This window comes from Lathyrus oleraceus, chromosome 5 (genome assembly GCF_024323335.1).
Source record: "Lathyrus oleraceus cultivar Zhongwan6 chromosome 5, CAAS_Psat_ZW6_1.0, whole genome shotgun sequence".
In the NCBI taxonomy this organism is placed as follows: domain Eukaryota; kingdom Viridiplantae; phylum Streptophyta; class Magnoliopsida; order Fabales; family Fabaceae; genus Lathyrus; species Lathyrus oleraceus.
The window spans coordinates 137,202,659-137,228,223 of record NC_066583.1 but is presented as its reverse complement, the minus strand read 5'-3'; the positions used below and the strand labels follow the sequence as shown (position 1 = coordinate 137,228,223).

General features: G+C 35.4%; 3 protein-coding genes across 4 annotated transcripts; 2 read left to right on the top strand and 1 right to left on the bottom strand.

The window, feature by feature from the left end:
• The first annotated feature begins 2,062 nt into the window (after positions 1–2,062).
• Positions 2,063–9,318, top strand: LOC127079262 (uncharacterized). The gene is made up of 3 exons (XM_051019670.1): positions 2,063–2,370; positions 2,459–2,710; positions 9,310–9,318. Exons 1-3 carry the CDS (start codon positions 2,230–2,232, stop codon positions 9,316–9,318), a joined length of 402 nt encoding a protein of 133 aa, XP_050875627.1. The 5' UTR covers positions 2,063–2,229.
• A 7,383-nt stretch (positions 9,319–16,701) lies between these two features.
• LOC127078391 (protein TAPETUM DETERMINANT 1) lies at positions 16,702–18,706 on the bottom strand. Of its 2 annotated transcripts, none has more exons than XM_051018854.1 (4): positions 18,486–18,706; positions 17,865–18,012; positions 17,526–17,645; positions 16,702–17,259 (listed from the first exon to the last, which is right to left on the bottom strand). In XM_051018854.1, the coding sequence occupies exons 2-4, from the start codon at positions 17,938–17,940 to the stop codon at positions 16,916–16,918; spliced, it is 540 nt and encodes a 179-aa protein (XP_050874811.1). In that variant the 5' UTR covers positions 17,941–18,012; positions 18,486–18,706; the 3' UTR covers positions 16,702–16,915. The 2 variants fall into 2 exon arrangements, with proteins under 2 accessions (XP_050874811.1, XP_050874810.1); XM_051018853.1 differs by lacking the exon at positions 18,486–18,706 and adding an exon at positions 18,158–18,468.
• A 5,660-nt stretch (positions 18,707–24,366) lies between these two features.
• LOC127079261 (uncharacterized) lies at positions 24,367–25,086 on the top strand. The gene is made up of 2 exons (XM_051019668.1): positions 24,367–24,492; positions 24,553–25,086. Exons 1-2 carry the CDS (start codon positions 24,367–24,369, stop codon positions 25,084–25,086), a joined length of 660 nt encoding a protein of 219 aa, XP_050875625.1.
• The last annotated feature ends 479 nt before the right edge of the window (positions 25,087–25,565 follow it).

Genomic DNA, 25,565 nt, shown 5'->3' with positions numbered 1-25,565 from the left:
ATTGGAATAGACAGCGCACTTTAGAGGGCGCTTTTGTAACAAAGCGCCCTCTAAAGTGAAGCGAAAAAATAATGAGGAAATGGAGGGACACCAATAGAGGGCATGTTTATGAAAGCGCCCTCTAAGGGTACCCTTAGAGGGCGCTTTTAAAAAAGCGCTCTCTAAGTCCATGTACATTTCCAGTTTATAAGGCGCTTTTGGAAAGCCTTAGAGAGCGCTTTCAGAAGCGCCCTCTTAGGCCCCCTTTAGAGGGCGCTTTTTTTACAAAAGCGCCCTCTAAGGTCCCCTTTAGTAAACATTAAAATTATAACATATACTGCATGTCTCTTTATTTTCCCTCTCTATATGCTATTTCGTTTACGTAACTGGGTTTTCTCTCTACTGCGATTACTCTCTACTGCGATTACTCTCGTCCTCCGTTCGTTCTCCCTCCCTCACCGTCGTCGTCGCTGTCGCCTTTTTCTGCTGCTGCGTTCACGTTCACTGAGTTATCTGCGTCCACCGTCGTTGTTCACTTTCTTCTCCATTGTTACCGTCACCTTGAAGGTATTTCTCTTCTCCATCGTTACCGTTCACTTTCTTCAGGTGTTTGATTAGGGCATTTTCTAAACTGAGTTTTACATTTTGTGCATTATGTTGATTAATGTTGTTTAGGGCAAACGAGCACTATATGGTGTTCATGAGCACCTTGTTGTAAGGTTTTTTATTTCTGATTGAAAACTGATGTCATTTGGAGTGTGTTTGAGCTTATGCTTGGAAGTTTGATGATTATGGATGCAAGTTTGTTCATGTTCCAAACACCATAAGTTTGCATTGGTCTTTTGTATGCAGTAGGTGTGTGTGAGTTTGTATTCAATAATGATGAAAAAAGAGAGAGTTTAGATTGTTGTAACATGAGAGAAATGGAAGGTATATGAATGTGTTTTTTGTGTAGCTTCACGAATATGGTCATTGTCTTACTTGGATCTTATTGAATCATTTCTATATTACAGATAAAATGGCTAACCAAGACGATACCCATGACGCGAGTGGATCACGTAACAATGTTGAAAAAGAAATCAAACGAGGATTGACTGTTATGAAGTCAATCATTCGTGCAAGAGACAAGGGTGAAAAATTCGAAGTACATTGGAGTGCTGAAGACCAACTAATTGAGCCTAACGGTTCAATGTTGGCAAGTTACATTGGTTCCCTTGTTCGACAACATATTCCGATTACATGTGATAATTGGAGAAGTCCGGAATTGAAGGTTGGCAAAGAAAAAATATGGTCCGAGATACAAGTACTTACCATATATTATTATATGTTTTTTTTGTTGACTATTTGTTGACCATATATTGTTATAATATTACTTATAATAACACACTCCATTTTTATATTTTTTTGAGATCCTTTCACATCGATGAAAGCCGACAAAAATATTGTATTCAATTGGCCGGAAAAAGACTCCGAGGATTTAGATCCTTTTTGTCCAACAAATTTCTCAAGGATGAGGAAGGAAACTTTGTTGAAGCAGAACGGCCAATGAAGTATGCGGAGATTATTTCAGCCGAAGAATGGGATAACTTTGTCGCCAAACGAAGAAACGAAAAAATCCATGTAATGTCTATTAATTATGGTATTATACAATTGTTAAGTTACTTGGTTCTAATATGCCTTAAAATTTTTATCCAGGAAGTAAGCGAAAAAAATCGGAAAAGGGCATCAAAACCCGCATATCCGTACAAAAAAGGGCGTACGGGATATGCACGGTTACAACAAAGAATTGTGAGTATATTCAAATGCTATGAGCTTATACATTGTCACAATATGTTATAATTGATGATCTTATAATCTGATTCAATTTGTAGCTAGCCGAGGAGAAAAGTGACGCAACATCTCTTCCGGAGCACGTATTGTGGAAGGCTGCTCGGGTTGGGAAGGATGGGGCTGTCGTTGAAGCGGTTCAAAATGTTTATGACGAATGTGTAAGTATATGTAACATTATTTCTTTAATTATATCAAAAATTTTGTTAGACATATAATTCATTTTTAATCTCCTCTAATAATATTCCAGGAGACTTTATCCCAAACCTTACCTTCAACCGAGGTCCAGGATTGCAGGAGCGTACTTAGTCGAGTACTAAATGTTCCTGAGTATTCCGGTCGTGTGAGGGGTAAGGGTTTCGGTGTGACTCCGTCGTCATTTTATAAAAACCAAAAACAAAAAATCCTACCAACAAAGAGGTGATGGAGACCTTGGCGGAGTTAAGGGCACAAGTACTCGAACTGCAAAAGGAGAATGCAAGGTATAGAGAGGAAAGGTGCGGTTCCGAGGCAAAAGATACTAGTGACCGAGCTAGTATCAATTGTCAACCGAAATTTCCCGAGGTAATTATATATGTTATTATGAAATTAAAATAACACTTTTTTACTTGACACATATACACGTTAACAATAACATTTATTATTGGTTTAGGGCATTACACCTTGTCAGCTGTATCTATCGTCACCAACTTATCGCATAGTTGGCAAGGGAAAAGTGCACAACACTTCGGGTGAATTACTTCACCATAATCCCCTCCCGGTGGGATATATGAAAGTTTCGGTTGACCTTGTATTAGATACCAACGCGCTTCTACCATTACCTGACGTTGTTTCAGAGACAACGTTGATGCGAGATGCAGTCGGATCCTTTGTTGGATGGCCGTCAGATCTAATTTTCCCAGATGCCGAGGTATATATGTTCTAAATGATTATGAATATTTAGTATTCACATTTCAATTCAGCTACAATTATGATATTTAATCAATCCTTATTACATGGTAATGTTAGACTCCTACAAGACCCACACATAAAGCTGGTAAAGGGATTTCAAGACGCATCGAGTCGGTTGCATCTCAAAAAGAGGTACAAATATATATACCCATTGAATTATATACGCAACGATTCTGTTGCATCACAAAAAGTCATGATTTAATTTATATGAATTTTTAGGTTCCCGGTCGAAAGTTGAAAAAAGCTGGTAACGATATTCCAACGACGTCCGGGACAAAATCTCAAATTATGATGCGTCTTGAGAAAATGGTGGAAGAGTCCGATATTATGCACGGCGCCATCCGTAGTGTAGATTTTGATGAAGGTGTTTTCGGAATTGCTCATTCCGAAATAATTGCAAAGGAGGACATGCAACAACTTTTTGAACACGAAGAATTGGGCATCGCTGTCATTCATACATACATATGGTACCCCGATCAATCTATTATTTACTTAGTTGAACAATTTATTTACACATTTCAATGAGTAGTCTAATGTTTATTATGTTTCTATTTAAGGTATATGTATGTAACATTGATGCGTGGAACTGAATTGTGTAACCGATTCAATTTTATTGCTGCTTCCCGTATCAACACAACGTTTATAACGAAAAATCCAACATCCGTAAAGAATGAACTAGTCGATAGATTCATGGCGGCCGGAGATAATACTACACCCAGTTTGTATTTTTTACCGTTTAATTCTGGCAACGGGTTAGATTTTCTTTCTAATAATTTCATTCTAATCTATGTATATCTTTTACGTAGAAAATTTTCATGCATCTAAATTTTTGTTTTATTTTACAGTGGTCACTGGGTGTTGGTTGCTATGGATCTTTCGAGACTAATGGTGTATTATCTCGATTCGTTATCGGGTGATTGGAGTAAATATCCGAGATATGAAGAAGACGGTTGACGCGTAAGTGAAATTCCCCTAAATATTCGTGTGTATTTGTATATTTAATTATGTCTGTCAGATTGATCTCAATATACGTTTTTATTTTGTTAGGGCAATACTAAAATTTAGATCGAAAAAGAATTACCGTAATAGGAAGGACATTACCTGGGTCAGAGTTCAGGTATATATTAAGTATCTTATTTTTGCTTATAATAGTGTTTGTTTTTTTGCTTATAATAGTGTTTGTAAGAAATTAACTATATATATATTGTTTGTTTTTCTGTGTAGTGTCCTCAGCAAAACAATTCGGTCGATTGCGGATTTTTTGTATTGAGATTTATGAGAGATATCATTGCGTTGAATCGTATAGACATCCCAAAAATGGTATGGAACAATAACTTAGGGTTTATTTTAATATTATCGGATATTTCATCTAATTTGTTATTAAATCATGAATATGTTTTATTCTCTTAATTGTAGTACTTTGAGGAATACAAATCTTACTCAAGAGCTCATTTGGATGAAATGAAGGATGAATTGTGTCAATTCATTGTTGATAAAAGAATCATATAGCTAGGTTGTATATTGTTGTACATATATGTATGGAATGTTGTTGTTGTATGATGTTGTTGTATATATGTTGTATATTGTTGTTGTACTTTTACTAAATCAAGAATATGTTGTTGTATATTGTTGATCAAAGAATCATATATTAATGTTGTATATATGGAGGATTAATGTTGTATATAAATGGATTCATGTTGTATATATCAATGGATTAATGGTGTATAACATTGGATTAAAGGATGAAATCAATATGAATTTTACACTTTTGCAGCATGCGAACAGGTTACCAATTAAATATCCACTGTTTTTCAAACAAATTTTTTTAAAATAACTAACACTTTAGAGGGCGCTTTCTGTAGGAAGCGCCCTCTAAACACTTTACATTGACAACTTTAGAGGGCGCTTTGTCCAGAAAGCGCCCTCTAAACACTTTACATTGACAACTTTAGAGGGCGTTTTTTCCAGAAAGCGCCCTCTAAGGTGTCCCTTTATGGACCACTCCAGAGGGCATTTTTTTCTGAAAGCGCACTATAATGTGGCCCTTAAAGGGCCACTTTAGACAGCGCTTTCTCCAGGAAAACAAAGCGCTGTCTTTACCTATGCCAGCGCCACTTTAGAGGGCGCTTAAAAGCGCTGTTATAGGCCAAAATAAGCGCCCTCTTTTCCCTTATTTGGCGTAGTGCACCATGCAAGCACAACTTTTCATGCTCCCATCCATTTTCCTATAAATACATCCACTCCATCAACACTTCTTCCACACCATCACTCTCACTACTTCTTCTACAATACTTCTTCTACAATTTCATCTGCAACAACTTCTTGTAGTTTCATCTACACCAACCCCCTGACAAAATGTATGTCCTCACAATGGGTGAATCGCATAGAGGAACGGTTGAAACATCGCAACATATGTAAGTTTTTTCTTTTGTTCACTTTTTATCTTTCATCTTCACCAACCCCCTTTTATTTTAACATACCAACTTAGTCAAATTTTTTGTTTTTTCTTTTATAGGATGTATCAAGTTTCCGAACTCGGGTCCACGAATATGTCCATATGGACCCGATGATTCAACCTTATGTTGAACTCGCCGGTTTTGGTCATATAAGCAAGATTTTGTCTTGGTCCATAGATAAAAAATTCATTCTAGCTTTATGCGAAAGATGGTGACCAGAGACACACACATTTTGGTTCCCAACCGGTGAGTGTACCATGACATTAGAAGACGTCTACATGCTTTTTGGACTACCCATTAAAGGTAAGGTTGTTAATGGTAAACCCAACTATGCAAATTCAATTTGCATGGATCTCTTGGAGACTGATTTGTTAGATGATAACGCAAGAGGTCAATGTATACTACTTTCACGCCTTAAGTCGTACTATAATAGTTTATACTTAGATGAGCATTCTACCGAAGATGTTCGAATAATAAAAACTAAGTGGTTCTAGCATGCATATTATGTATTTACCTCTACTTAGACATGTAGATAGAATAGGAAGTTACAATTGGGGATCTGCTTGTCTAGCCTATCTCTATAGCTCCTTGTGCAAAAACTCACACAAAGACACATCTACATTTTCTGGATGTGATGTTTTGCTACAAGCATGGGGTTGGTCAAGACTACCGTCTCTAGCACCCGTCAATAACAACCCTTTCACATTTTCGTATGCACAAAAGTAAGTTGTTTAAATTGTTATATCTTTACTTACTTCTTTAAAGATTATTACCTATAACTAATATTTTTTGACTTTTTGGTGTAGATGGTTTGCACGTGGTATGAGTTACAACAGATGTCCAAGACAATGTATCACTCAGTATCGCAACTTGTTGGATCACCTTCGACCGACAAACGTAAGAAAAATAACTTAATTATTTCGTTATATTTTGTTAACTTCTTCTACCTTGACTATAATCCAATCTTCTTTTACATTTCAGTTTATTTGGCGTCCATACCTTAATTTGGATCATGACCATCAAGTCAACACTGAAGACGCGACCGTATGGACTGCATGCACACCGATAATACAGTTCACAACTGTCGAGATGCACAATAGTGATCGCGTGAAGCTACAGTTCGGTATGCCCCAAAATATCCCAGATCCCCCAGCTAGCCTAGGAGAATGGCATCTGCGCAAAGTTAACGACCAATGGAACTTCAATCCATGGCAAAGCTTCGCAAGATCGGAGTGTCGCAAATGGAAGCACCGTCATGACCATGTGTTAACTAACGCAGTCATGCCAACTGAAGAAAAACCAAGTCGTACTTATATGGCTTGGTACAAATCAGTTGGTTTTAAGTTCATCGCCGAGGATATGTACTTGTACGACCCACGCCAGATGACTTACACACCTGACACCTCAACATCCAACGATCATTCAACACTAACCGCCCCTCCTCCTACCGTAGCCAAGAAGCCCACACCTCACAAAACCAAAACATCCAACAACCCTATCTCTACCAAACACCCCAACAATCTTTCCAACCTTTCCTCGACGCATCGTTCACACCCATGTCTCCCTTCAACCGTCCCGGTCGCCCATTAATGAGTCAACCACATCCCAACTTCTCTAGCATGGATCATGAGCTCAGCTACGGCGGTACACCATCGATGCATACTGAAGACTATGCCGACTTGTGTGACTACCTCAACAGACTTTCTCCTGTAGTTGGTAGTGACGCTCCTGGCCCCCCAGATGCTCAAACATCGGTACCGAATCATCAACGTGGGTTAGGGCCACTGGTTATGGTAGCTAGAGGATGTGGGACCGGAGGTCGGTTAGGTGATCCCGGTCATCACCATTAGGTTTCTTTGTGTAAATGACAAATTTTATTAATATCAATTGGTCCTATATCAAATTTATCTATCACGTATATCATATAACAAAAAAAATTGCATTTTAGGAGGAGTCTCCAATTGAATTGGCGCCTCCTCTTAAACCCTACATAGGGGCGCCAATTGGATTAGCTAGGACACCTGCCCTAGCCAATCCAATTGGCGCCTCCATTCAATTTTTAAGAGGAGTCTCCAATTCAATTGGCGACTCCTCCTAAAAGTGGGGTAGTTTGGGAATTTTTTTAAAATCAGGGGTATTTTGGGAATTTCCTTTAAAAAGTGGGTTATTTTTGTAAAAAATCCCAACTAATCACACCTTAACATTATTTTTAATTTTTAACAAATAGTTGAGTTAAAAATCATTAAATATAAGTAAATGAAAAAGTTGTGGACTTAAATTCCTGCTCCAACAAATTATTTTAAATTATAGTTATCTTATTGTTATAATACAATATTTTTCATACATTTAAATAGTTTTTTCGTTTGTATAAGTTAGTGTATTTTTATTTATATTCATAATTTTTTTAGAAATAGTTTCTATATATTAAAATTACTTTAATTTTAATTTTTAAAGTGAAATTCACATAGAAATTCAAAATTCTTTTTATAAAAAACCTTAAAAAAATTCTGCGAATTTTGATTTTAAGAATTAAAATAAAAGATATTTAATATTCAGAGATTATTTCTAAAAAAAATAATATTTAAAAATTAAAACAAAAAATACGAAACATATAATTTTTTTTTATATAATATATTCTTTACTATTTAATTTTTCCCATCTCTTAATGTTTCTTACTATGTAATTAATAAAAGACGGTATTATTAAATCATAGTAATATTTTTTTGTCAAAGAGAACTAAGCCCAACAAAAGAATTACAAACAAATATTCCTTCTAAAGTAATAATTTCTCTTTACTACACAAAAATAATTAAATCACAAAAGAGAAATTGCATTTGTAAATTTATATAAACAATTCAAAACGACTTATTATTTTTTTTAATGAAACGATTTATAATTTATAATTTAAGATTAAGGGAGTAACATTTAAATAGATTAGGTAGGTATATTGAAAGAGAATTTTGATTAATACATTATTTTAATACATTTGAATAAGAATATCGGTGTTATTATACAATACTAAGTTATACTTTGTATGTTTCTTTTAATTATTTTTTATGTTAATTTATTTTGAACTTTAGATAAATTATATATAACTTTTAGTGGTTTTTAAATAAATATTTTAATTGATATTTATAATTCTTTCTAAAAATAATTTCTTAAGTGTAATTTTTACTATTTTTTAATAAAAAATATGAATGAAAATATGAGAAAATTAAATAATAAAAAATACACCAAAGTATTGAATTTTATTAACTAGTTACACTTTGTCAAAAGAATGTAAGTTAGTCACTTTCACTCGTAAAAAGAATTTAAAAAAACTAGTTAGTTACAAGTTAGATTTGAAATATTAGCTATAGAAGAAGCACCTTGTGGTATCATCTTAAGATTTGAATCATTCTCTTCCTTCATCAATTCGGGTTTTGTAGTTTATTATTTTCCATAGATGCCATATTCATAGTAAGAATGGCCTACATCTATCTAATGAATTGAATTACAATAAATAAAAAGAGTATGTGCATGGTATATAGGACTATAAGAGCAGTAGAGTACACTGTCTCAACTCTCAACCATAATTAATGTCGCAGCAGAATAATTATCCTACTTTAATGTACTTTTCAAATAAAACAACGCACTATCATACCGCCCCCACCCGAAAATGACAGAAGAGTATCAAATATCTAATCATAAAAAATGTAAACATGCAAAACATGTATACAAATATTAAGTATCATAAAAATATTAAGAATCATAAAAATATTACTACATTGAACATATGATGCGTGATTAAAGACAATTTGAAAATAAGGGTCACTATTATACATTTACAAAGGTAGAAAATACTAAACCAATAAAAAGAAAATAATAATAATTATAATTTAATATCTTCTCTTAAATTAGAATGTATGTCAAGTAATGATGATTTGGGGAGAAGACTATTGAAAGACCATATGCATGATAGTCAAAATTAGTTATTTACTTTATTCACGTCATCAATAAATCCCTAGTCTTATGGATTTCCCTATTATCTAGGATTAGTTGCTTTTGAATTTCCTTATAACTTGCAATAAAAATTGGTCTTTTTGTTTTACTTCAGTACGTGTAAAAGGCTATAAAATGCCTTAGATTCATTTCAATAAACAGACAATTAAGTTTCCTTCCAATTTTAAGTGTTATTTCACTTTTGTCTCTACATTTGGTATCAGAGCTCCGCAAGGGGCCTGATTGGGAGTGAAAAGTGTGTGTGAGTCTACAAACAAAATGTCAGAAAAGTTTGTGCAACCAGCTATTCCAAAATTTGACAGTCATTATGATCATTGGTCAATGATGATGGAAAATTTTCTGAGAAGCAAAGAGATGTGGAGTCTTGTAGACGAAGGAATACCGGTGCCGGCGATTGGAACCTCAACAACGAGTGAAGCACAGAGAAAAGGTGTGGAGGAAGCCAAGCTCAAGGATTTGAAGGTTAAGAATTTTTTATTCCAGGCTATTGATAGAGAAATTCTGGAAACTATTCTTGACAAAGGGACATCAAAGGCAATCTGGGTATCGATGCGGCAAAAGTACCAAGGTTCCACAAAGGTAAAGAGGGCACAACTTCAGGCTCTGAGAAGAGAGTTTGAATTGCTTGCTATGAAAGAAGGAGAGAAGGTGGACAACTTTCTAGGAAGAACCCTCAGTGTGGTGAACAAGATGAAATCAAATGGTGAAGACATGGGGCAAAGCACGGTGGTCAGTAAGATACTTAGATCATTGACTTCTAAATTCAATTATGTCGTATGTTCGATAGAGGAGTCAAATGATTTAAGCATCTTAACCATTGATGAACTCCATGGAAGTCTTCTTGTTCATGAACAAAGGATGCAGGAACATCAAGTGGAGGAACAGGTGTTGAAAGTTGCTCATGATGACAGATTTGGAAGAGGAAGAGGAGGAAAAGCCTTTTTTAGAGGTGGAAGAGGAAGAGGACGTGAAAGACGGGCCCTAAACAAATCAATTATTGAATGCTTCAAGTGTCATAAGCTTGGTCATTTTCAATATGAATGTCCAGAATGGGAGAAAAGGGCAAACTATGCAGAGATGGAAGAAGAAGAGGATCTCTTGCTGATGTCACACATGGATCTGCACCAAACAAGGCAAGAGGAGGTATAGTTCTTGGATTCAGGATGTAGCAACCACATGACAGGAAACAAAGGTTGGTTCTCTAATTTAGAAGAAGGTATTTCTCAAACTGTGAAATTGGGGAATGACATGACAATGGATGTGGTAGCAAAAGGAAATGTAAGAATGCAAGTTAATGGTGTCACTCAAGTAATCTCAGATGTCTACTTTGTTCCTGAGCTTAAGAATAATCTGCTTAGCTTAGGACAACTTCAACAAAAAGGGCTGGCAATATTGATTCAAAATGGAATATGTAAAGTATTTCACTCTAGGAAGGGTTTAATCATGCAAAGTAATATGAGTAGAAATAGAATGTTTCATGTGGCAGCCACTGCAACACCAAAGGAGACCATGTGTCTACAAACAGGGCTAGAGACAGAAAAAGAAGTTCACCTGTGGCACTGCAGGTTTGGGCACCTTAATCACAAGGGTCTCAATACATTATCACAAAAACACTTGGTAGATGGCTTACCAAATCTGAAGATCCCAAAGAAGACCTGCATCACCTGCTTAATTGGAAAACAACACAGAAGATCAATTCCAAAGAAAAGCATGTGGAGAGCCTCAAGGAAACTACAACTCGTACATGTCGACATATGCGGTCCTCTCAAGCCTTCTTCAAACAGCAACAAGAGGTATATTTTAAGCTTTATAGATGATTTCTCACGTAAAACTTGGGTTTATTTCTTACATGAGAAATCCGAAGAATTCCAAAACTTCAAGAACTACAAAATTAGTGTTGAAAAAGAAGTTGGTGAACACATTGCTTGCTTGAGAACAGATAGAGGTGGTGAATTCACCTCACATGAATTTGACGAATTCTGCAAAACTCAAGGCATTAGAAGGCAATTAACAGCGGCTTATACTCCTCAGCAAAACGGAGTCGCTGAGAGGAAAAATAGGACGATCATGAATGGTGTGAGGGCTGTATTGAACGAAAGGCAAGTTCCGAAGGTATTTTGGCCAGAAGCTGTGAGATGGTGTGTGCACGTACAAAATCGAAGTCCAACTTCAGCAATAGAAAATACAACTCCCGAAGAAGCATGGAGCAATGTGAGGCCTACGGTGGCATATTTTTGAGTCTTCAGGTGTGTGGCTCATGTTCATATACCAGATCAAAGAAGAACCAAGCTTGAGGATAAGAGTAAGATGTGTGTTTTCTTAGGAATCAATGATGGATCAAAAGCTTACAAATTATTTGATCCTGTTTCCAATAAAATCATTGTAAGCAAAGATGTGGTGTTTGAAGAAGAGAAAAGCTGGGATTGGGGCAGAACCGATGAAGAAAGGAAAGCTGATGTGTTAGTATGTGAAGATGAAGATGGCAATCTTGAAGAAGAAGAAGTTGAGCAAGAAGAAGAAGTTGAACAAGAAGAAAATGAAGATGGTGGTGGCAACTCAAGTGAAATCATATCACCTGCAAGTGAGGACAGCAACACTGCTCCAGAAAATCTAGTTCAAGGGAGGGACATAAGAGCTAGAAGAAAACCAATATGGATGACAGACTATGTAATAGGGACTGATTTGGCTGAAGAAGAAGAAAATCTCATGATGCTGATCGCCGAAAGCAAAAATGATCCATGCTCATTTGAAGAAGCACATCGATGCATAAAGTGGCAAGAGGCAATGAAAGCTGAGATGGAGGCTATAGAGAAGAACAACACATGGGAGCTAACCGATCTACCGACGGGAATCAAGCCAATTGGAGTCAAGTGGGTTTTCAAAACCAAACTCAACGAAAGTGGAGAAGTAGAAAAGCACAAAGCAAGATTGGTGGCAAAAGGATATGCACAACGATATGGAATCGATTACATGGAAGTTTTTGCACCAGTAGCCAGACTTGATACGGTACGTCTAATTCTTGCACTTGCAGCTCAATATGAATGGGAAATATTTCAACTTGATGTGAAGAGTGCATTCCTTCATGGAAAACTTGAAGAAGAGGTTTTCGTTGAACAACCAGAAGGGTTTATCAAAAAGGGGAAAGAAGACCAGGTTTACAGATTGAAGAAGGCGTTGTATGGCCTTAAACAGGCGCCAAGGGCTTGGTACAGCAAAATAGAAGCTTTTTTTATACGTGAAGGGTTTGAAAAATGTTCCAGCGAGCACACCTTATTTACCAAGAAAGAAGGAGGTAACATGCTTATTGTTAGTCTTTATGTAGATGATCTTATCTTTACTAGAGGCAATAAGAGTATGTGTGATAAATTCAAAAGCTCAATGATGAGAGAATTTGATATGTCTGACTTAAGAATGATGAGATATTTTCTGGGAATTGAAGTGATACAGAATGAAGCTGGAATATTTATCTGTCAGAGAAGATATGCTCGAGAAATTCTTGAAAGATTCGGCATGGGGAGCAGCAATTCCGTGAAGAATCCCATCATTCCGGGAACACGATTATCAAAAGATGAGGCTGGAGATGGAATAGATACTACCATGTTTAAACAAGCAGTTGGAAGCCTCATGTACCTCACAGCCACTCGACCAGATCTAATGTATGGAGTAAGCTTGATTAGTAGGTTCATGGCAAATCCAAAGTCATCTCATTGGTTTGCAGCAAAAAGGATTTTAAGGTATGTAAAAGGAACCACTGAATTTGGCATACTCTACAAAAGAGGCAGAAGAAATGCAGGTCTCACATCCTATACAGATAGCAACTATGCTGGAGATTTGGATGACCGGAAGAACACATCAGGTTTTGCTTTCATTATGGGGTCTGGAGCAATTTCATGGGCTTCGAAAAAGCAGCCTGTAGTGAGCCTATCAACTACAGAAGCTGAATACATTGCTGCTGCACTTTGTGCTTGTCAATGTATTTGGCTTAGGAGATTATTGGAGCAACTTGGAGCTGAAGAAAGAGGAAGCACGAAAATTTATTGCGACAACAGCTCTACAATTCAGCTGTCCAAAAATCCTGTCTTTCATGGACGAAGCAAGCATATTGGAGTAAGATTTCATTTTCTCCGAGAGTTGGTAAATGATGGAGTTGTGAAGTTGAGTTTTTGTAGCTCTGAAGAACAGATTGCCGACATAATGACAAAGCCTCTCAAATTGGAGCAATTTGTGAAGCTCAGTGGAATGCTTGGGGTAATTGATGCAGTTGAAGTTTAAGCTCAATGCAGATGCATTAGCTTAAGGGAGGGAATGATAGTCAAAATTAGTTATTTACTTTATTCACGTCATCAATAAATCCCTAGTCTTATGGATTTCCCTATTATCTAGGATTAGTTGCTTTTGAATTTCCTTATAACTTGCCATAAAAATTGGTCTTTCTGTTTTACTTCAGTACGTGTAAAAGGCTATAAAATGCCTTAGATTCATTTCAATAAACAGACAATTAAGTTTCCTTCCAATTTTAAGTGTTATTTCACTTTTGTCTCTACAATGCATAGAGGTTTTGTCAAGATATTTTCAGATTGATTAGCTGAATCATAATAGGTATTAAGTGAATCGTTCAATCAATTTTGTCACGTAACAATCCATTTTAATATGTTTTGTGCCCTCTTGAAATATATGATTAATACTCCTTTCGTTTCTTTTTAAATGTTCTTTTCTTGTAAAAAAATTATTTTTTTAATTGTCACTTGCAAAGTTTAAGATAATATTAATTACAATTTTGTCAAAATTATCCCTAGGTAATTATTACAGAGAGAGAAAAAGTAAAATAAATGTAATATATAATTAAGGGTATTATAGGTAAAATAAGAATTATTATTTGAAAAGTAACAATAATGATTAGTTTCTTTGATATGTGTAAAAAGTCAAAAAATGACACTTAAAAAAAACAGAGGGAGCAGCGATTTGGATTGCGCTTTTGTTATCGTAGTAGATCGCAATAGGTCTGATGAGTTGAATATTGAAGTCATGCAGAAGAGACTTTAGCCATGTTGCTTCATAAGTAGTGTTTGCTAATGCTTTGCATTATGCTTCAGAGGAGGAGCGAGAGACGATGTGTTGTTTCTTGTTTTTCCACGATATCAAGGATGTTACCAGAAAAAAAAGAAACCAGTGGTTGAACGTCTTGTTATTGGGCAAACACCCAGGTCTCTGAGTAAGAAAATTCTGTGAGAGTCAACTATGTCTTAAAAGTTCGTGGGCATAACTTGTAAAAACTCAAAGTTATAGTTAAAATCTCAAGAAAATTTTTTGGGGACAAGAATATGCCAACATTCGACCAAATCTGAATAATTATCTCGTGCAATCTCTCTAACCTTTTATTCTCTTTTATTTTCTGCAATTTATTTTCAGTATTGTATTTCTGCTGCAATTCCTCACCTAAAATTTTACTAATAACGATCTTAATCGAGAAAGACTAAAATTAATCATGAATTTTAAATACCACAATTTACCCCTCTCCTCTCTGGTGTTTGAAGTCACTTGTTCAAGAAAGTATTGACTCAACTTATTCCTTCGACCAAATAACTATGTTTTATTCTTTTTCATATCAAAATAAAATCTCTTACAATCTCAAAGAAAATATTGCAGATTTTCACAAACTAAACTGGTTATCCATCTTTATAACCAATCTTAGATAAAATATTATAGATTTTCACAAACTGAATCGGTAGTCAATTTTTATAATCTTCTAGTAATATTTATGAAAATGAAGAAATATGTGTTCAATCCTCTTAAATTCAGTTTTTCTAATTACCAGTGCATCCATTTTTTCTAATTATTATTACATATTCAATCCTTTTGAATTCTTTTTTTATAATTATTATTGCATCAATTTTTTCTAATTATTGTTGGAGGTTTGATCCTTCTGATTTATTTATTTTTAATTCCTATTGCATCCATTTTTTGTAATTGTACTTTTTTATACATTATTTTTAACTGTTAAAATTATATTTATTTTTAATTTAGGCATTTTAAAATTAGAATATGATTTTCAAATTGATTGGGCTGGTCCCCGATAGTGACATGTGTGATTACGTTTAATTTATTTATTTATTTTTAAATTATTATCGTTGTTGACGTGTTAGTATCGTGTACAATGTTGTTGTCGTGTACGGTGTTGAATCCGCGCATACCGTTGAAGTTCTTGTTAGTTTTATAAAATTGGAATGAGGTATTTATGTGAATGTATAAATGATTCTTGTATTTTTTTTTCAAAAATATTTAGTATAAGGTCGTTTTTTCTTTGTTAATTTCATCATTTCATACCAATTTTTAGAATTATTTATTTTTACATATTTTGAGTCAATATTGTGTATACTTAGTAGTATAATCTAACCATCCTATGATGTTTTTCAATTTTATTTATGTCTTATAGATTGTCACTAATACATGATATATTTCTTCGATAGTTAGTCTACATCTATATGTTCTTCATAGCAATTTAAATGTTTTTAAACTTTATTTGATTGGCGCCAATATTTGATATGCTATCAAGAAATATTACAAAGTATAGTAATTTTCACTTATGACTAATTATATAAAGGTTACGAATAGAAGGATTTGACATAGAATTGAGTGAAGTAAATTTTTTTTATTTGACGGATACAAAAATATTTTTTAAATTGTATTTTTTATTTATTAATAGTCCATTTTTATTATTTGTTCTAGATCTCTAAAAAGTCGAGATCTGTCCCGATAATGATACTTACAAAAGTTCTACTTCAATGATCGGTTGCAAAGGTTTGTTAGGAGATTCTTCAAAGAATTAGGTGAGGTGATATGTAAAAAGAAATCAACTTGTGTAATGTTCTCATTACTTAGATCTTAGATATGGACAATGTTGCATTGGTGGAATCTGATGTAACATGATATATTTACGAATATATCAAACTAGAGTGACTATAAATCTTAATAGAAACGGTTAGTCGGTAGACTTTGGATGACCACGAGTTTCCAACTTTAGTTCTTGGAATAAAAAATATATTTATAAAAATCATACTTCAAATATATAATTACATAAACAAAATTAAAGGTAAAAATACTTAAAACACCGCGTACCATTACCAATTATCCTTTGTCATGATGGTGAATGAATTTAATGTCTCAATGAAAGAAAGAGTTAATTTAGGTGGTTGACATAATTGCCTAGACACGGGCCCTTGAGGTGATCTCACACTTAATAACTAGTACAAACTCTATATTCATAGATCCCTCCCCTTCTCCATTCCCCCATAGGTACAATCACCTAATTTTCAAAGGGCGAATTAAAGGGCAAGACCTTTCATAAGTCTCATTTATTTTCTTGAATGGTAGCTAGCTGCAATCAACTTTTCACCCCGTGCTAATACTCAATGCTTGTACCGTTCCATATTTATGAATGTACACAAAAGGGAAAATAGCTAGAAGCGTATATCATCTCATCAACTCATAAAGCAAAAAGGAAAACTTTATATCCTCTTCTCATGAGTCCCCACATGTTTCCTATCTATCAAAAAATATTGTAAGCATAATATTCCTCTTGTGTCATCCCATCAAAGTGATGACCAAACAAAAACAAAATCAAAATCAAAATACCACCTCTATAATGTGTATATACAAATCCAAAAGAATGACTAATAGTTGTACTAGTACTAGTATCTCCTTCAAACGCATACCACAGAGGAAACTGAGAGAGGATAGAGATAGGTATTAGCATACTGAAAAGAAACAGTGCCACCATTGACTAATGGTCTGCCATCATTGACAAGGCAGTCATTGTAACGGAGGCGTTTGAAGAGCTTTGGATTGATCAGACGTGCTGAGCTGAACCACCCACATCGAAGGTGTATAGCAGAGATGTCACATCCACTTACACACATGTTCATGATTTCTACTGTGTATGTTGGTATTCCACTCGGGAGTGGTGCTGTTGAGCCTTGATTGATCACAATGTCTGATTTCGTGCATTTCTCACCCCATATTCGGTTTGGCTCCACCTTCTCAGTACCTGCACAGTGGATTTTGCATCAAAAAAATACTCTAGAAACCAAATAAAACAATCCATGTTTAAGAATCACAGAAAAACGCTTTCAACAAAACGAATAGCCAGAAAGTTTACAAAAGCTCACACAAGTTTCTACTAAGCTCAAGAAAAGACAAATCTCTAGAAAAACATATGAAATTTCATCTTGAAACAAGAACACGAACTAATCATTCTACCAAATCAATGAACCGAGAAAGCAACATTTAGAATGAAATGAAAAGAAAAGTTACCAGGACGAGGGAGAAGTTTACGATGAGGAGTATGAAGGAGTGTGTAGTTTGTTCCTTCCTCTGATCCAAACAAGAATGAAAAGGACACCAACGTTCCAGAGCGAGCCCCACCCCAAAATCCTGTAACCATACGCAAAACGACAAAAACAAAAGTTCAAAAACGGTTACACTATACACATAACAAAAACCACTACGTAGAAACAACAACGATTAATCGTCTTCAAAAATTTCAAAAACAAAATTCATAACATAGCAGCGAAACTATGAAATTCATGAATCTATAAACTGTGATCGATCTCAGGATTTGAGGATTTAAGAATTTGAGAAAGAGGAACTTACCAGTAAGAGTAGCAAGAAATCCGATGGAGAATAGTAGGAAGACGGTGACGATGACGATAACGCGTTTGGGTTCCATGAAAAGTGAGTATAGAGGTTAGAGTAGCATGGAAGAAAGAGAGAAGAAGAGGAAGTGATTAAAGAGATAAATCTGCAGAATAGAAAAAGAAAGGTCATATATAACACATCACATCAAGTGATAGTGAAAAGCGAATAATAGCCGTCGATTCGGTAAAGATGATATCACGAGACTAAAAAGGGAAAACGAAGCGTTGAGTATAGGTTAGTCAACAAACCTACTCACGGTTTGTTTCTTGATAAAATCTCTATCAATGCAGAAAAATAAAATTCATTGCTCAATGCATGTTCACCGAGAATCGTGCCACTGTATTTCTAGTTTGATTGTGAAGGGAACAAGAAAGAAGAAATAGGAGCGGCGAATAGGTGTCAATAAAAAAACAAGTTCAAGAGACAAAAATGGCAGAGGGGTGACAAAACTGTGCAACGTGAGTCGTCAAAAAAAGACCAACGCATTTATGAGGTAAAAAACACACCATGCCATTAGGTTTTTCCCTATATATGCCAGACAATGTTAATCACAGACATTACACAAAGTTTTCTTACCTTTTTTTTTTAGAGATAGAGAGAGAGAAAATGTTGTTAGTAGTTGTGTGGATCCGGAGAGGGTGGGTTTAGCTTTTTGCTGTGTCGGGGGATTTTCGTTTTCAACTGTTTTCTGTTTCTGTTCTCCCTCGCTCGCTTTAATTTTATGCAGGGTTTGCGTTTAGTATAGTATGTGATTCACTAACCATGGTTGGTTAGAGTAACCGCACGTGGGGGTTAAATGTAACCGTGGCCGTGGGATATGAAATTATGAATCAATCTATGTGTATATATATATGATGATGATGGTGGTGAATACTATTACATTATGATTCACATTCTCTTGGTGAATGATTAGGTAGTTCCTTTTTACATATCAGGTGTTGTTTCGGGGTCCATTTCAATCATCGATATTTTGATATTCACTGTGTGTGATGAAATTTTCTTATTCTGTCGTATTCATAATGTAAAGATTATTAAAGGGGTAGTTTGGTGAAATTTGGTTACGAAATATAAAAGGAGAGTGTAGCACACGCGGTCCAACCAGAATGAGGTGAAAACAAAGGATCGAGTGATTCCAAGAGTCGTTCGTGGTTTGAACGTACGCAAGCAGGCACATTCGGTTTTGTGCACGTACATGGGTAGAGAGAATGAGAGAGAATGAGAATGAAGCACGTAATGAAAAGGGTCCCATTTTGGTACACTACAACTTCGCGCTAGTGGTGGTGGATATTCATTCATTTTTTACAACTTGGCCTTTTCTTTTGGTTTCATAGAAAAAGTGTACCACCCAGCATAGGAAGGATATATTTCAATTTGTCTTGCATGGTTAGTGGTGGCTACCCCAATTGTATCATTATGCTTTTTTTTTTTTTACAATCTCACACTTCATTATAGTAATGCAATTCAATCAAACATATAGGAATATAAGTTTTTCGAAAAGGAAAATAAATCCGAATTGGATGAATTGTTAGAACAAGGCATGACAAGTTTGATGAATAATGGTGTGAAAACACTTTAGATGTAAAGAGTGAAATAGGAGAATTGAGAGAGAGAGAATTGAGGGTGAGAGATTATTAGAGCATTAAAATCCAAATAACTCATTTAGATTCTTTAAATGGACCCTACTAAATTTTAGTATATATTAGTTTATATTTTCCAATTATTTAAATAACTCATCTATATTTTTTTAAATATTCATACAACTCATCAAATACTCTCAAATGGGTCCCATTAAAAACCATAATGTACACTAAATTTAATTATATATTTCTTTAATCTAGTTGGAGTGTTAAGCATCGTTCTTTAGGTTAAGAATGTGGCCAAATTGAAGAATGTTTTTTTAAGCCAAATATCCATCTTTTTCTAAGATGACGTCTTTGGGATATGTGAAGAAACTATGAAAAAACACTGATACTTATGTTTTTATTGCAATAACCAATGATGAGTGTGCATCCTAAACACTTATATACATGAGATACAATATAATTGAGAATTGAATTGACTAAGTAAAATAGCAGAAAAATCAAAATATCGTGCTTGTAATTGGTTACACCAAAGTGGGTAACCGTTTACACATGACATTGAATTAAATCAGCTTCAGTGCTAACTGGTTACACCAAAATGGTTAATCGATTACACCTGCAAAAACTTCACATTTCTGCTACTTGATCGAACATCAGACCTTGTTGTAATCGGTTACCTACCCGTGATAATCAGTTGCACTTGCAAAAACTCCACATTTCTGCTACTTAATCGAACATCAGACCTTGTTGTAATCGGTTACCTACCCGCGATAATCGGTTACATTTGCAAAAACTCCACATTTCTGCTACTTGATTGAACATCATACCCTGCTGTAATCGGTTACCTATCTGTGATAGCCAGTTACACCACTTGAATTATTTAAAAAACATTAACATATCACCTTAATTCAAATGTTGCAAGTCTATCATGTTCATGCTCATCTTCAACCTCTTGAACACATCATTTATGACTCTATTAGTCAACAAATCAGCAATTTGGTCCTCACTTCTAGAATATCTCAATCGTAACGTAAGTTCGATCATATATTGCACAAGTAACGCAAGGATCCAATCAACCTCCTATATTGAGTTTGATCAACATCTTGCTCATCCTCATTCTTAGACAGTTGCAACATTGGTTCAGTTGGAGAAATGGCAGCATTGCAATGCTCAATTTCAAACTTCTTCAATATCTCAAGAGCATACCTTCTTTGGTGCATGAGCAGTCCCTTTTTGGACTTATGAAACTCAATACGAAGGAAGTATGTCATGAGGCCAAGATCAGTCATCTCAAATTCTTCCATAAGTTCACTCTTGAACTTTGAAATACACTTTTTGTTGTTGCCCGTAATTAATAAGTCGTCTACATATAGACAAAGGATAATTGCACATTCACTTGTATCCGTCTTCACATACACTACATACTCAGATACACACTTCTTGAAGCCAACATCATTTAAGAACCCATTAATTCTTTTATTCCAAGCTCTTAAAACTCGCTTCAAACAATATAATGCTTTCTTCAACTTGTAGAACTTAAGTTAATGGTCTTTCATGACAAAACCAGGGGGTTGTCCTACATATACTTCCTCTTCAAGTGGTCCATTCAAAAACGCATATTTGACGTCCATTTGGTAGATATGCCAATTATGGTTATTAGCAATACCAATAACAAGGCTAATGGTTTCAATCCTAGCAATCGGTGCAAAAACCTCTTCAAAATCTATGTCTTCTCTTTGCAAAAAACCTTTAGCAACCAATCGAGTCTTATGTTTGATTCTTTCACCCTTAGGATTTGCTTTCACTTTGAAGGCCCACTTCACACCAATTGACTTCTTTCCTTTTGGTATATCAACTAACTCCTAAGTATTGTTCTTCTCAATGGATTCAAGCTCCTCCTTCATAGCACAAATCCACTTTGAATCACTCAAAGTCTCTTTTGTATTAATGGGTTCGGATTCAGCCATAATTGCAAAATGGATAAAATCACCATCATCATTGACTTTGTTGTCTCAGAACAACTCACAATCTTGGAGTCTCTGAGGTAAACCCCTTTGCCTTATTGACCTTTGATGATAATCCATCATCACATATATTTATCTAAGAATCAGAGCAAAACAAGTGAAATTCGAGCAAATTTAAGGAAGAATGACCAAAGAATGAGAGAAAACAGCTAAGGATGCAAATTGTGGACTTAGTGAAAATTTGAGTGAAAAAAGAGAAAAAAAGACTGAAGCTTCGGAAATAATCACATCCACCATCGCGCACGCGATAAGACATTAAAAGCTATATCGCACGATGCAGGTGCGCGCGATGGTCACTTTTCTGTGCCTTTTTCTAACGTGTTCTTGTCCATTTTGATGCCTTTAAAAGAGGTTTTTCAGCACTTTCACAAGGGTTCCGATTTTGGGAGATTGAAGCACAAATTAGAGAGCACAAGTGGTGATTTTTGGAGCATTTGAAGCCATTGGAGGCCATCTCTTAAACGGACTTCTTATGTTATCATTATTTATCAATTGTGGTATTTTTAATTACACCATGAGTAGCTAAATTCTTCTAGGTTAGGTTGTGTTATGATGAACCTGTTTCTCAATTGTTTGATTCTGTGTTGATTTGACCACTGTATGAAACTATTGATCTATAATTTTATTCAATTGTCTTTTGTTCATAATGTTTTCATGTGAGATACTCTTTTAATATGATTTTGGGAATATAGGGAATACTGACCATTAGTCTATGTGTTGAACCTAGGGGCAATTGTTATACTTACGTTGGTTGAATAGGGATAGGAGACCCCGAATAGTGACTTATAGAATTAATGTGCTAGACATTGCCTAACCCTGCTTATTTTTGCGGACTAGGAATAGAAATCTCCCGGTAGTTGTTAGTGAGTTATTTCGTGAGGGATAGGCTATAACGGTTTTGCTAATTCACCATGAGGTTATAGTGATTAGATAATTAATACATGACATCAAACATCAACAAGAGAGGAATAAGAGATTCTACAACACAACCTGGTCGATTTTCTGACATTGTTTACTCATTTATTTACTTTTTGCATTGGAACTTGACCCCCCATTTTTACTAGTTTTTCCAAATTGCGCATATTTTGTCTTGCTTTGAGGTGGTCCCAATGGATTCGATATTTTTATTACTTCGACATTATCGGTACACTTTCCGAGAAGTCATCAAGTTTTTGGCGCCGTTTTCGAGAACTTTTGATTTTTCAACAAGGTGACGTTTGTGCAATTTTTAATATTTTTTATTCTTATTTTATTTTCTTATTTATAATAGTGCTATTGAGGTATTTTCTGTTTGTGTGTGCATAATTCAGGATCAATATTAATTTCGTTGGATCAAGATATTGAAATAACTAAATGTGTTCTTAGAAAAGTTGTTAGAGAAGCAGTTATATATGGAGGAATATCAGAAGAAAAGCAACTATCAGGTTCTTCGTACTCTGAAGAAGAAGCCATGGCAACTGCACAACCCCTCACTATATGGATTACTGTAAACGAACTGATGAAGGACAGGTTTCTAGGGGATTTGTATCGGTAGGCCCTACTAATTTTGATATTAAAAATTATGTTCTTTCAGGTTTAAGAGAAAATCCGTTCGACGGGAACCCGATTAGAGACCCATGGGCGAATCTTGCACGCTTCTATGAAATAACTTCAATGTGAAAACCTACTGATGTCACTGAAGACCATGTTAAATTGAGATTGTTTGGGTTCTCACTTATTGGAAGGGCGAAAGATTGGTTACTTTGCCTTCTGAATGGAACAATCTGGGCTTGGAAGGAATTGAAGATAAATTCCTTGAAAGATTTTTTACTATTACTCAGTTTACCGAGCGCCGAACATAAATTGTTAATTTTGAGCAGTAGGAAATTAAGTCACTCAATGGCGCTTGGGAAAGATTTAAGCTTTTGTTGCACAGATGCCCAAATTATAACATGAATAATATGGAGTAGATGCAACACTTCATCAAAGGTCTCAAGAGTCAAACTCGTATGTTGTTGGATGCTTCTGCGGGAGGTACTATCCGCCAAATGACCGAACCACAAGTAAAAGACCTTATTGAGAAGATGTGTATGAATGAGTATTGTTCTAAAAGTGAAAGGTAGGTCAAGCTTGAAACTAGTGACACTCTTAAAGGTATGTTACCTCTTGATACTCACACTGCTCTTTTAGTTCAGATTGAATTGTTGAATAAAAAGCTAGCTGAAAGAAGTTTAGGAAAAGCTAATGTGAGTCAGGTACAAGCACTTAGGTGTGATTTATGTGGAGGTGAACATGCAAATGAAAGGTTTTCGTTGGAAAGGACAAGTGAGGAGGTTCAGTTTGCAAAATTTTCAAAAGAACAACCCTTATTCCAACACATACAGTCTGGGTTGGAAAGATCACCCAAATTTCCGTTGGAGGAATAATCAAAATTCAAATGCCAACCAAGAGATGCTACAAAGCTAACAAGCTTATTTTCAAAGGAAGTCATCAAGTTAGAAGAGACTTTGTAGAACCTCATTAAAATCACTCAAAGTAGCTTTGATCAGATAAATAAGAACCACAAGGAAAGGAGTAAAACCCAAGATGCATTTATAAAAATATGGAGATGAAGATTGGTCATCTATCTAGACAAATAGCAGTTTTTCCTAGCTCGAGTAGAAGATTCACGGGTAACACTGTAGAAAATCCTAAGAATGAAACATGCAAGGTTATGGGTAATTATTGAACAAGGTAACAAAGAGATAGTTAAAGAAAGGGCGATTGAACGAGAAGAGAATGGAAATCAAGGTGACAAATAGGAAAAAGGAGTCACCCTTGATTAACTAATTGATAAAAAAATCCCTTTGGAGAAGAACAAAGAAGCAAATCCTGATGAAACCAAATCCTCCTTTACCGGATTACATTAAACCACAATTTCCTATAATTAAAAAGAAGCCGGTTCAAGAGGATGAAGAAGTGATGCTTGCAAAGTTCAAGGAAATGCTAGCTACTCTCCAAGTAAGTATTTAGTTCCATGAAACTTTAGAAGTCATGCCTAAATTTGTTAAATTTGTGAAGGCATTCCTAAAAGGGACGAAAGAGAAAGTGGTCAAGGAACAAGTAAACATGACCGAAAAGGATGAAGTGGTAAGATCTCAAGCGTTGCCACCAAAATTAAAAGATCCAAGTAAGTTTATTATTTCTTGCAATATCGGTGAGGTGAATATTCGACATGCTCTGTGTGACCTTGGTTCTAGCATAAATGTCATGCCACTAAAAACAGTAAAGGAAATGAAAGTGGGTGAGATCATGCTGAGTATCATGACTCTCACTCTAGCTGCCTCATCTATTACTCAACCGGTTAATATTTTATGTGACGTGTTAGTTGATGTCGAAGGACTGGTATTTCCTACGGATTTTTTAGTGCTGGATACAAAAGGAACTTCAGGAGGATTTGTTATTCTCAAACGACCATTCTTGGCAACCGGGAAAGCAAAGATTTATGTAGAAACTGGTGAGCTTATCTTGAAGTTCAATAAAAAGAAATTTGTTTTCAAGGTGTATTATTGGACATCGTATGTTGAGAGTTTAGATACTTGTTATCATCTATAGGAAAAAGGTAGCAAAGTAGACACCGAACAAAGAAGAAATGAAGTGACCGACACGAGGGTATCCCTTGCGCCTGACGTAACTTAGACATGGACCGTCAAGCTAATGACGTAAAATAAGCACTTGAATGGAGGCAACCCATTGGTAAAGAAGAAAAGGAAGAAAAATAAAAGAGAGGAAGAAAGGAGAAAACCAAGTGTAGCCCTTGGTCTCATCACACGCATGATAGAGCTCTATCACGCATGCGGTGCAGGCGTCGTGCGAGCGATAGAGATGTTGGGGAGATTCCTAGGACTCTTAGCATCGTGTGCGTGATGCATCTATGACGCGTGCGATATGACTGTTTGATAAGAGATGTTGGAGGTAGCAATTGGCATCGCGCGCACGATGGCCAATGGCTAGTTGGCCTATAAATAATGAATGATCCAATTCACTTTTTCCTCATAATTTTTTTCTAGCATTCTGCTTTCTACTTTATACTT

Excerpts from the sequence above, each read along its gene's own strand:
- LOC127079262 (XM_051019670.1), top strand. The coding sequence starts at position 2,230 with ATGGAGACCTTGGCGGAGTTAAGGGCACAAGTACTCGAACTGCAAAAG. Across the intron at positions 2,371-2,458 it reads GTCAACCGAAATTTCCCGAG|GGCATTACACCTTGTCAGCT; the intron begins GTAATTATATAT and ends TTATTGGTTTAG.
- LOC127078391 (XM_051018854.1), bottom strand. The coding sequence starts at position 17,940 with ATGGAACCCAAACGCGTTATCGTCATCGTCACCGTCTTCCTACTATTC. Across the intron at positions 17,646-17,864 it reads ATTTCTTGCTACTCTTACTG|GATTTTGGGGTGGGGCTCGC; the intron begins GTAAGTTCCTCT and ends GTATGGTTACAG. Across the intron at positions 17,260-17,525 it reads TAAACTTCTCCCTCGTCCTG|GTACTGAGAAGGTGGAGCCA; the intron begins GTAACTTTTCTT and ends TCCACTGTGCAG.
- LOC127079261 (XM_051019668.1), top strand. The coding sequence starts at position 24,367 with ATGAAACCAAATCCTCCTTTACCGGATTACATTAAACCACAATTTCCT. Across the intron at positions 24,493-24,552 it reads AAATGCTAGCTACTCTCCAA|GCATTCCTAAAAGGGACGAA; the intron begins GTAAGTATTTAG and ends AAATTTGTGAAG.